At 36.9% G+C, this 12640-nt stretch overlaps 2 protein-coding genes across 11 annotated transcripts in view; one reads left to right on the forward strand and one right to left on the reverse strand.

Annotated features, from left to right (window-relative positions):
* Window positions 1-8168, forward strand: part of SOS1 (SOS Ras/Rac guanine nucleotide exchange factor 1) — a 153619-nt gene extending 145451 nt beyond the window's left edge. The window contains exons 21-23 of one of the 2 annotated variants that reach the window (XM_021087586.2): window positions 3532-3576; window positions 5289-5407; window positions 6568-8168. In XM_021087586.2, coding sequence (XP_020943245.1) covers window positions 3532-3576; window positions 5289-5407; window positions 6568-7059 — 656 coding nt within the window. In that variant the 3' untranslated portion in view covers window positions 7060-8168. The remainder of the gene's footprint in view (window positions 1-3531; window positions 3577-5288; window positions 5408-6567) is intronic. The other variant, XM_021087587.2, reaches the window with a different exon arrangement.
* ARHGEF33 (Rho guanine nucleotide exchange factor 33) overlaps window positions 1-12640 on the reverse strand; it is a 133272-nt gene that overhangs the window by 38936 nt on the left and 81696 nt on the right. The gene's annotated exons all lie outside the window — the stretch shown is intronic.

The raw sequence follows: 12640 nt of genomic DNA on the forward strand, positions 1-12640 counted from the left end.
CCCTGGCCTTGCTCAGTGGGTTAACGATCCAGCGTTGCCATGAGCTGTGGTGTAGGTTGCAGACGCAGCTCGGATCCCAAGTTGCTGTGGCTCTGGCGTAGGCCAGCGGCTACAGCTCTGATTCGACCCCTAGCCTGGGAACCTCCATATGCTGCGGGAGCGGCCCGAGAAATAGCAAAAAGACAAAAAAAAAAAAAAAAAAAAAGACGTACACAATACAAAGAAAACTGCAGTTAAATGCTTAACCATTGTTAAATGCTATGGTTCTCTTTTTTTTCATCTCTCAGATTATAAGCTTCACTAGAGAAGATGTGTAAGTGCTGATTTATTAGCAAAAAAAAATGCTAAATGAGTGGTGGAGACATAAATGCTGTAGAAGTTTACACACAGATACCACAGATTGGGCAAGGATGGTCATGGGAACTTTGTGGTGAACACAGAGAGGGAAAGAAGTTGGCCATCTACTTAGTGCTGCTGCATACACCCTCACATTCAGAGCCCTGCTCCACACCTTGGCATGGCCAGGTCCATCCACCTCTGAGGTGATTATGACAGTAGCCAGGAAAGAGGGAAAGACTGCCCAGCCTTTCATCTGCTGCTGTAGCAAGGAGAGAGAAGGATGGAGTGTGCTCTTGGTACCTTCCTGTTTGAAGGTTGCCTGGTGATAAACGGGAGTCAGGGGTCTAGCCTGGTCTATGTGCTACAGATGAGCTTTAGCCCCATCCCTTCTTAGGGAAAGCTTTGACAAGAAAAAAATGTACTCTTAGCATTTCAAAGTGGAATGTAAGGCTTTTCTTTATAGAAAATTGTTGTTGCAGGTGATTGGTTTTTGATCTCAAATACATTTGCATTTAACAGGCTTTTGTGAGCTTAAGAAGTTATCCTTGATTTATACCGTTTTTTTTCCTACAGGAAAATGCTTATTCCTGTTTTAAGAATGACTCAATTAGAAATTGGAGATTATCTTCAACAGTGGTCACTGTGGCACAGTGGGTTAAGAATCTGACTGCAGTGGCTTAGGTCACTGCAGAGGCATGGGTTCAATCCCCGGCCTGGCACAGGTGGATGGAAGAACTCAGAGACACGGCATAGGTAGCAGCTGAGGCTCAGATTCAGTCCCTGGCCCAGAAACTTCCATATGCCATGGGTGTGGCCATTAAGAAGAAGAAAAAAAAAAAATGTGGTTCCAACCACTGTACATTGTAATGCCCTGGGGAGCTTTAAAATAATACCTATATATGCCCAGGCCACACTTGAATTAGACTGGCATTGGCATGTGGGCACCCTTGTTTTTTAAAAACTCCCTGAGGGGATCTAATGTGTAGCCACACTGACCTGTTGTCTGGGATTTTTGCTTAACAAATTGATACTACTTTTTTCATTGGATTTCATTCCTAAGTCATTATCAATAAACTTGTTCAGTTCATAGCTAACTAGAATTCCTAGTATATATTTCCTGAGATATATAATGTGTAATTTTAAAAAAGTTTTTTAATAGCATTTTCCAGACAAATCAGGAAAGTGCCCCACGTTTACACATAAATCTCTCTGTGCTGTATTTAAATATGATCAAAGCCAAATCTATATCTGTGTGCACAAGTGTGTATGCATAGGTATAATCATTCTTCCTAAGAACCTGCAGTTGGTGGCTATCATGAGCTTTGAGGGATTTTTTTGTTTGCTTGTCTTTTAGGGCCTCACACAGCATGTGGAAGTTCCCAGGCCAGGGGTCAAATTGGATCTACAGCCACAGCAATGCCAGATCTGAGCCACATCTGCGACCTGCACCTCAGCCCACAGCAACACCAGATCGTTAACCCACTGCACGAGGCCAGGGATCGAACCTGCATCCTCATGGACTCTAGTCAGGTTTGTTAACCGCTGAGCCATGAAGGGAACTCCATGAGCTTTGTGTTTTGATTTTATTCCTATATTGTACTAAGTATACAACCATGTTCTCAAGGCTTATCTTCAAGAGGCATATTTATTTCCAAGAAAAGTGGAAAATACACAAGTAGTAAACACCTATTTGGGGTTTGTTTTTGCTTTTGTTTTGCTTTTTAGGGCCACACCCACAGCATATAGAAGTTCCCAGGCTAGGGGTCAAATCAGAGCTACAGCTGCCAGCCTACACCGCAGCCACAGCCATGAGCTATCTGAGCCACGTCTGCAACCTACACCACAGCTCATGGCATCACCAGATCCCGAACCACTGAATGAGGCCAGGGATTGAACCTACAACCTCATGGATACTAGTTGGATTCATTTCCACTTTGCCACAATGGGACCTCCTCCTGTTTAACCCGTTATGTTAGTGAAGAGAATCTTTGCAGCATCATTTAATGTTGAAGTATAAAGATGAATTTTAATCTTCTGAGAGATAACTTACTAGAATTAGCTGGATTGCTACCCTTGGTAACCATGGCCTCCAAATAAATATCAGTACTTATGGAAAGGAGATAACAGGATAGATTATTTGAAATTGGCACTGTCTGGGAAGTAATACCACTGTATCTATATAAGCAATCAGATTAACAGTCCTGCCAACTAAACCTGGGATGTAAAATCATCCTCATTCTGACCAAAGAAGCTAGAAAAACCAGTAATCCGGATTATTTGAGTGATTTCCAGTTGTGCAAAAACAAGAGAGAAACCTGAATTTTTAAAAACCAGCTCAGTCTAATGCTGTAGGATTGTTTCAGTCTCTTGGACATTAACTGTTCAATGTGTTGGTAATATGAGGCAGTGTAACCTAAACAACTACATTGGTTTACAACCAGTATAGATCATATAGCCTTTGTCTCAGTTTTTCTACTTTAATGCTCTTGGGGCTTTGGCTTTTATGATTTTCAAATTTTTTTTTTCTTAAAGGTATTGTTGACATTAGACATTCTAAATTTATCAGAGAGTTTCCTATATAAAATGTGTCTAAGCACTAAATGGTTAATGGATTTAAGTGTTCAGAAATATAGAAGGAAAAATCTATATCACTTTCAAGGTCGTTTGGTAATATCCAAAGCAGTAGTTATTTCGTGATGAGAGCATAAGCCCCAAGAACATTGTCAAAGGTATATAACAATAATATTAGTAAGAATTTCTCTTTTATTTTTCAATTTTTAAAACATCAATTTATTACTTTCTACTTATTTCACAAGTTTGGGTTTTCAAAATAATCCTATATATATATATATTACATATTTCTGTTTGTCCAACGGAATTCTTTGCTCAGATTGGGTTTATACATTTTTAAAAACCTTCTGCTAATGTAGGATATTGTATTTTCCCATGAATGTTTTTAATTTAAGATATCAAGTAGTAAGTCTAAAAGGAATCTTCAAAATTCCCAGTGCTATTAATGCAGTTTCTTTATTTTTCTCAGAAGTAAGTAGTAATGAGCTTTTGCTAAACTGTTCTACCATTCTTTAAAACTATAATGACAAAAATAACATTTTTATCATAAATACATTTTTACAGATGAGTTGAATATATAAATGAAAAAAAAAATCTACTTTTTCTTGTTTCCTTTCACAGGCAGCGATACCGTCTTTATCCAAGTTACACTGCCCCATGGCCCAAGTTAGTATATTTGGTTTAAGACGCATAATTCTTGCTTTGGCTTTAAAAATTAAACCAAATGTAACCTTTCCTGCTAAAGTTCTTCTTGGGTCTGGCAGCATTGGTACCTTGCTTTGCAGCATCTTAGAAGTGAGGCCTTCACTTGTGCTATCTTTTGATCATAAATGATTTGCTTATTAAATTTATATACTTTTCATGCTTTTTGTAAAACCTACTTTCTCTTTTAAAAGAACATTATTATATGAGTGGCTTCCACATTTAACCATTTTTCCTTTCCAACTCTGGAGTTCTAAATATGTTTTAATGCTCAACTTAAAAAAAAATGCAAGAGTATGCATGCGCATATGAGAATGTTGGCAGCTACATGCAGTGTCTAAGTCACAAAATACACTTAGTCTGGGGACAGCACAGATTGCAGACAAATGACTGTAATTTGACTTTAGAAGAACTGTCTTATCATTGTAACTACTTAAAGTATGTAACCTAAATATTCTTCACTGATAAGCAAAATAAAGTTCCAATGTAGATATTTGCTTTTAATTTTAAAAGTAAACTAACAACTCACCAAACTTACTCCATAAATTTTAAGTTAATTGATTTTTTTTTTTTTTTTTTTTTTTGCTGTCCTTCATATAAATGATTTCAAAATATGGACAATGGGAAATGTTAACTTACAAAACTAAATTAACTTGTATAGTCTCTTAAGAAAAAAGGTAGGTGATCAGAATGTTGTTCATTTGGGTAAAATCAGTATACAAAGTACTCTTTTTAAGTTCTATACTGTTATAACATTTAATTAACAAAATTGTCAATGCTTAAAGGAAAAAAAGAACCTACCAAATATAATTATGAATGATCATTTAAGTGTTTTTTTCACATCTTTGTGCTGATAAACTAGTCAAGAACCTACATAAATGTTTTTCAAAGTGCAGTTACTTATATGCCTATCCTTGTCATCATAAATGTCTGTAAGATAGGTTCCAGTTAGTGGCGCCAGTTCATCGACTTCCTCCTAAACCAGGTTCACTAGATTCTAGTGTAATTTCCTGTTTTTATTATCAGCACTGCCTCAGTCATCTTAAATAGCTCCATCACAATTACAGTTTTTGGATTAGAGTATGATGTACCTGACTTTGTTTCCCTGCCAAGGAGAGATGATCCCTAAGCAAAATGAGGAACGACTCCCTTCCCCAAACACTAGATTTTCTCCCTGGCACTCTTGAAGAGGATTGCTGGAAGACACACTGGTTAAGATCAGAAACTATTCCCAAGGACTATCCAGTAAAGGCAAGGAAATTCTGTACTAATAAAGTCAAAGGGAAAAAAAGGAGCCCATCGTAAATGCTTAAAAAATTGCCATTCTGAAGGTGTTTAATAGTTTGCTGTCTCTCTCAAAAGTCCAAGACTGGGACCCAAATAAAAAATTCCAGTAATAGATTATTAACAATGGGAACATTGTTTTGTTTAAGAAGCAGAGTAACAGAGTATTTTAGGCAGCTTTTTTTTCTTGAAAATTCTGCTAAGGATTTCTGCATGCTTTCATAGCATTTTGCTTTAATAAAGGAAATAATATTTGGGTGTTGATGTATTGAACTGCTTTTGATACTTCTGTACATTTCTTTTAATAAATATAAGCAGTTTCCAAGTCTTTTCAGGATTAATAGATGAAATAAAATTCCTGTGAACTTTTCAAAAAATTTAACATCCTACAGGATCTGCTTCAGTATCATCTATAAGCTTAACCAAGAGCACTGATGAAGTGCCTGTCCCCCCTCCTGTTCCTCCACGAAGACGACCAGAATCTGCCCCAGCGGAATCTTCGCCATCTAAGGTAAAGTAGAAAATCTTGTTATCTGGAAACCAGAATCATTATAGTTACATTATAATCAATTGCTTGTGTCTAGTTTTAACTGGATTTGGTTAACAGTATTTGGGCTTTAACAGAGTTTAAACAAGGATTAAATACAGATTTACAGGCAGTAATTTTTATTTCCTTTCTTCTGAAAGCAGTTTTGGGGATGATTTTCAAAACCCTTGTAAATCTAAATTATGGGTACTGTCGCAAAAAAGCAAATTTAACATATAATGTAAGAGTAATGTAGTCTCAGGCAGTTCTTTAAAAACATACAAAAGACAAAGAAGGAGAGAGAGAGGAAAGAGGTCTGAAGCTTTATATGAAACACATTCTGAATGAAACTGTATCTTAGTGCTAAACATTACCTGAGTCCTTAATAGTGAATCTGACATGCTTTTAAATAGGATTTTCATGAAGATTTTGGGTTGGAAGAGACCTTAAAGGCTCATAATAGCTATTTTTTTCTACCTGTTTGAATTTCTGTGTTTGCCACCTGTTAACATGATGCAGTGGTCTCAAAGTGTCCAGAGGTCAGAGCACCTGGGCGAGTCAAGATATTCTTTGCAGAATATCATGAAATGTTAATGTAGTAAGTTTAAAATTGTAAAAATTGGTAGGTAACTTAGGTTAAATCAGAAGTGATCATACATTACTGAGTGATAGGTAAGCAGTAGCAAACTACAAAATTTTACAAAAAATAAGATAAAAACTTTGAGGGGAAAAATTTTCTTTTAATGAATGAATTGCCACAACCTCCAATTTAAAACCTATGGTGGAGTTCCTGTCCTGGCGCGAGGAAATGAATCCAACAAGGAACCATGAGGTTGCGGGTTTGATCCCTGACCTTGCTCAATGGGTTAAGGATCCGGCCTTGCTATGGCTGGTGTAGGCCGGCAGCCACAGCTCCGATTAGACCCCTAGCCTGGGAACCTCCATATGCCACGGGTGTGGCCCTAAAAAGACTAAATTAATTAATTAATTTAATGAAATAAATAATACCTATGGCAGAACTCCCTGATCCACACCTAGAGTTCTTCCAATAGCATGTTTGAAAACCCCAGCTTAATTATTAATATATTCATGGTGCTAAATAAATTTTTAATGCATGTCTTTTTTTTTTTTTCCATTTATGTTAGATTATGTCTAAGCATTTGGACAGCCCCCCAGCAATTCCTCCTAGGCAACCCACATCAAAAGCCTATTCACCACGATATTCCATATCAGACCGGACCTCTATATCAGACCCTCCTGAAAGCCCTCCCTTACTACCACCACGAGAACCTGTGAGGACACCTGATGTTTTCTCAAGCTCACCACTACATCTCCAACCTCCCCCTTTGGGCAAAAAAAGTGACCATAGTAATGCCTTCTTCCCAAATAGCCCTTCCCCCTTTACACCACCTCCTCCTCAAACACCTTCTCCTCACGGCACCAGAAGGCATCTACCATCACCACCATTGACACAGGAAGTAGACCTTCATTCCATTGCTGGGCCACCTGTTCCTCCACGACAAAGCACTTCTCAACATATCCCCAAACTCCCTCCAAAAACTTACAAAAGGGAGCACACACACCCATCCATGCACAGAGATGGACCACCACTGTTGGAGAACGCCCATTCTTCCTGAACTCCTCTGTACCGGGATGTCCATTTTCTTCACCCCAAATCCATTGCTGGCAATGGATGCACTGAATGTGCCAGCACTGAGGAGTTAAAAATGAGAGCTCCAAACACTAATGACTCTACTTCAAGATGCAGTATAAGACAATGAACTTAACCGAGACAAAATTATAAAATGAAAATGGTGTTTGTTTAGAATATGGAAAGACTGATCTAGAGGAAGTGGACAACTGATTGCACCTGAAAATCAAGTAAAGGGACTTTTTCCAGCCAGTAGGCAGGAGTCCTCTTTTTGTGAAGTGATCTTTCTCATTAAAGGGATGGAAAACACAGTCTAGTGTCCAACAGGCCCACATGATGACAGTTTTTGTAATTCAAAATATTATGCACTTTTTAAAAAATCTTAAACAGGGATCTTCAAACCCTCCTTTGTTTTCCTTTGCTTTTACTCGTCCTACTTTAGAATATTTTCTTAAAAATCATTCAGAGGACTGTGAGGAAAGGCTGTGGTACCTGACTTGTTGGAATCAAGGCCCAGCACTGTACTACAGTCCTGTTTACAGATAATTACAGTGAAATGAATGGGTACCGAGGCTTCACCAAAGAGGTACTTTTTTTTTTTTTAAGAGTAATTATACCAATTTTAAGAGCATTTCCCTACTCACCTTCCCTACACAAACAAAACGTGGTGGTGTTGCCTTCAAACAAGAGAAGTTTTATGTCATTAATACTGACAGAAGAACTTTTTAAAAAATGTAACTGTCGAGTATATGATTTACACTTAGGAGACTGTTAATCTGTGCTAGATTGTCATTTTCCCCCCTTCTCCCACAAAGTTTACTGGTAATCCATGTCATGGCTTGTAGCTGTCCCTCTAACCACTCTGGAAATGCAGTCACCCAGTGTGAAAGGAGCACTTGCTGGGCATCATTGACACCGTTCATGTTTTACTAATAGTTGAGTGATGAGCATATCGAGAATTACCTTGCATTGCCTAAATCATGTGTATATAGTGAATGTTATATAATATACCTGGCAGGTCTGTTTTAATTTAATTGAATAAAGATACAAATACTTTGTTTGGCTGGCATATATTAAATTATTATCTGGATAAAATGGTTGATTCTTATTTCTTTCAGTTCAAACACACAAACACTAAGCATAAAAGCACGTATTGTGGTACGCCTTGGTTTCTAGTTCTAGATGTATGTATTCATCTTAAAGAATGACATTTGGCATGTAGGAAAATATTTGGTTAGAATAGGATGGATATCTTTTAAGCAGAGCTTTGTAAGGTTTTTAATTTCCTAGGCAACATGTATACAGTTTGTTAAAGTTTTATATTAAACATTCTACCTTGCTTGAGGTCTTTGCTCTATCAGAACTGCTCATAATAGAACATCTATCTACATCATTAATAACATAATACAGATTATTCATTAAGCCTATGTACTGATCTTCTGAGTCTAACAAATACTGTGACTGAAATGCATGCTACTTGTTAAAGAGAAAAAGTGTTATTAATCTCCACTATAACATATGTGAAGTGTGCAGTATTCTATCCTTAGAGAGTCATCGGTTCATCAGTATCTGCATGTGTCCTCTGAATAATGAAGCAACATTTCAGCAATTCTGTTAACCATGCCATTTAGAAGTGCTGCGTCATGGTGGAAACCTAGTACTTTAATAGCTTTCTGTGATACTTATTAGAGCATTAAAAGTACACCAGATTAGTACAGTATATAGTCCTTTAAGACCAGAATGTTGGTTGCATCATCATTAAGCAATCCATCCTATCATATCCTTTCTTATTTATTTAAGAGTTGAATCTTCTGTTTTTAATATCTGTACCATTCTTATTATGGTAGCCACTTTTCTCTTTGTTAAATTTCTCCTTTTAAAATTCTCCCCCAAAATTAATTTCAAATACACTCTTGTATGCAGTGTTCATAAGACCATTCATTCAACACGAATTTATCTAAGCCTACTTACTAGTGCTGCTACAATTAATCAATACACATTCCAGAATTTCCATGACTTTTTATTAGACCAGCCTCATTGTCCCTAAGATTTCCCTTTATAGGTCTTATGCACACTTCTTTTTTTTTTAGTTACTCCACCCTCACTCCAAATGAGAACCTAAGAAAAGTCACATTGGAGTCCATTCACTATCTCTCTGGCCAGTGTGTTAGCCTTCCATAAGATAATGACCTCTTTGCAGCCCGCCTGATTGTATAAAGAAGAAAAACTCAGATTTGAAGTTCTCCCAAAGGGAAGCATTCTTCTACTCTGGTGGTTCTAGGAGACCGCTTCACTGTGCATCAGCTTTATATACATTGTGGATAGAGGATATTTTTATTCTGAAGTGTAAAACTTGGATAAAAACATTTTCTGCAGCGGTAACTGATTAGAAAAATTCCAACTGGATGCCCTTAAATGGAGGTGAGAAAACTGTATCCTTGCCTTCTTCACATGTGAAACATTAACAAGCTGACAAATTTATTCTTTGTAGTAACTAAAATATACCTAATCTAGGGACAAGAAGTGGCTGAGAAAAGTATCACCATAAAATTCTGCTTTTGAATTCAGGACAAGATAGTCAAGGCAGCATGCCTTTTTCTAAACCATATTCCTAAATAGGGAACATTTCTTTAAGAAATGGAAGTGCTCTTAGACGTTTCATTATCTTTGGATCATAAAGTGAAGAAAATATTTCACGGTTGAATTTACCTAAGTGGGCTGATAACCAATATATTAGGGAAACTTTTCACATCTAAGTACTTTTAAAAACAGGAACAGATAAGTGTGTCTAAATTTATTGAAAGATGGGTTATTTACGCTTCCCAGACCTCCAAATGTATTTTAAGACTACAAATTATCAAGAAATATACAAACATCAAAAGTTTGCTTAACTAAATGTCATTGGGTATCAAATTATGTGTTTAGTAGGTTACTGTGCTCTAACAGCTCAAGAATGTGTTAATGGATCTGAATTTAGCAGAGAGCATGCCATACTAATTATACTATAGTTAAGAGTGTAGTGAACAAGTACTATTTCAGCTGGAGGCTATATTACGGTTCTAAATTAATTTTTTATACATCAAAAATCTATGATCATGATCTTTTTATGATCTCAATTCTCAAATTTAGCTCACTTTAGTCATGTACTTCATCATTTGTCTCTTAATGACAGCTTAAACTCAGAGTTTTAAGTGGCTCAGTAAAACAAATAATGGAAATGGAGGGAGGGATGTCCCAACTTATTAGTGTTGTACATATTGAGGAAAACCTTTTTTTTTTTCCCCTCCGATTTAGAAAGGGAAATTTAACCATTTATTTCTTGGTATTCTGCTGCTGTGGATAGGTTCACTTATTCTTTTAACCTATATTGTATGACTGTTGTACAAGTCTAGGTCCTGTTCTGTTGCACACTTAATCTTTACCAGTAAAATAAGCACCAACAAGTTAATACTAGTTTGGCTGAAAGAATGTTCTGCAGTAAAACTACTTATATGGGAAAGAGATGACTTAGTTTATTCAATATTTTTCTTTTGAAACATCTCATTACTAACTTAAAATCATTTCATAATCCCTTATAGATGAGCCAGTGAAATTTTTTGAGCTCTAAGAAAAGCATGAAATCTATAAGATAAATCTAAACAACGAGAGCACTTGTAACTTGTTTTGTAAATTTCATGCCTTATTTTCCATTTTGGACACCGTAAAGTGCATTTTCTGTCGACTGTGAGCAAATTTCCCTTTTGCCTTTAATGAAAATAGTGCATTAAGTAGCCAATTGCTGCAAAATTATAAAGCAAGTTAGCTAAAGGTGGATCACATTGGACTACCACTCAAAGAAACAAGATGCATAACAGATGGAAGTCGTGTGGCTTTCGGGAGAGCGCACCTGTGCCAGATGCATGCCACTTTCAGTAGCTGCCAAATGTGCCTTTAATTAAGAACATCTCTAATTTTTTTCTTCAGATCAAGTCAGCATTTGGGGGTGGGATCAGGGCAGGGGATTTGGGGGTGCAAATATCTGGTGAAACCCACCAGAGAAGAAGCCTTTGTTGTCAAAGTGACATGTATAACTTCAGTTGAAACATGTTTGTGTATATATATATATTTTATATATATATGTATATATATGCATATATATATATACATATATATGTATATATGTATTTGCCTTTGTTTAGTAGCATGGTTATTTGCTAAAATAATTGTCCAAAAAATTGCTCTGTCAGTCTTACTTTGATGTAAAAACAAAGTTCGGTCTCCACATCTAATACAGCCTTTGTACCTAACCATGTTCGTAGGTAATTTTTGTACTCTGTGCAGCAGTACTCAGTTTGCATTTAAAGTGAAAATAATGGCTGTTATTTTTCTGGCATTACTAAGATAAACCGAAAAATAATAAAAATGCCTTACATAGCCCACAAGTGTATTGTTTTTGCATGTATTTATTTTAGAGGGCAGTATTTTAATGTCATTAGTGACTCTCATTTTTAGCTCATACTTTCCAGAGAAATAGTTTGCTCTTAATCATGGTCTTGCTTTGGAGGTGCTTTTTCCTGAATCACACTATTATAAAAGTTTAGTACTTCCTTCTGTATCAAGCCCTATGACTGTAGGGAGAGGGAGGCCCTGGAGGTGAAAATTAATACTGTGGTGACCTTGGATGTCACCTGGATGAAATTGCAGAGGGAGGACTGAGGCACTTATAGTCCATAAAAGTTTTAAGATACCATAGTTCCTTGACAATTTTTGCTGAGGCCTGCTGGAACATGGCAGCCTGACATTCAGGAATTCTTTCTAGGCTTAGCATGAAAAGATACAGCTTACAGTTGTACACTGTAAAGAATTATGCAAATGTGAGGTCATTCATGGTGAACTGTAGAAAGAAAACTGATGAATCCTTAGAGATCTAATATCCTTATTTAAAAATTGAAGGAGTTCCCATGAGGCACAGCAGGTTAAGAATCTGGCATTGTCACTGCTGTGGCAAGGTTTGATCTCTGGCCTGGGAACTTCCACGTGCCTCCAGTGCAGCCAAAATAATTGATTAAAATAAAAACTGAAGCAACTGAGGTCTGGAGCAGTGAGTCACTGACTCAGCTTTGATTCCTGGTACTTGGAGGACTGCTTTCAAGAAAGGTAAATATTCATTGGTGGTTTTTTGTTTTGTTTTGTTTTTTGGCAGCACCCATGGCATGTGGATGTTCCCAGGCCAGGGATCCAACTTGTATCACAACAGCAACTGGAGCCGCTGCAATGACATTGCTGGATCCTTAACCCACTGCACTACACGGGAACTCCATTGGTGGGTTTCGGGGCGTGGGGGGGGGGTTGTACCCTTGGATGAAAGACAAAAGTCATCAGTTTGTACAAAATCCATTTGTAGGCTGTCGTGAAATATAAGTATGTATTATTGAGTATATGCTAGATAATGAGTTTAATAGCTATAGGAAAATAACATTAACATTGACTCGTCAAACCCAATTCCAAATTTGCTCTTGAAATATCACTTCCTTTTAATTTTAACCAGGTAGTTTGCTTGTTTACTTATTTTAGTCATTAGCTTATCA

The sequence above is a fragment of the Sus scrofa genome, chromosome 3, assembly GCF_054392235.1.
Source record: "Sus scrofa isolate SSC_HxYL_T2T_F1_AM1 chromosome 3, Sscrofa_HxYL_maternal_Yorkshire_Landrace_v2.0, whole genome shotgun sequence".
Classification (NCBI taxonomy): Eukaryota; Metazoa; Chordata; class Mammalia; order Artiodactyla; family Suidae; genus Sus; species Sus scrofa.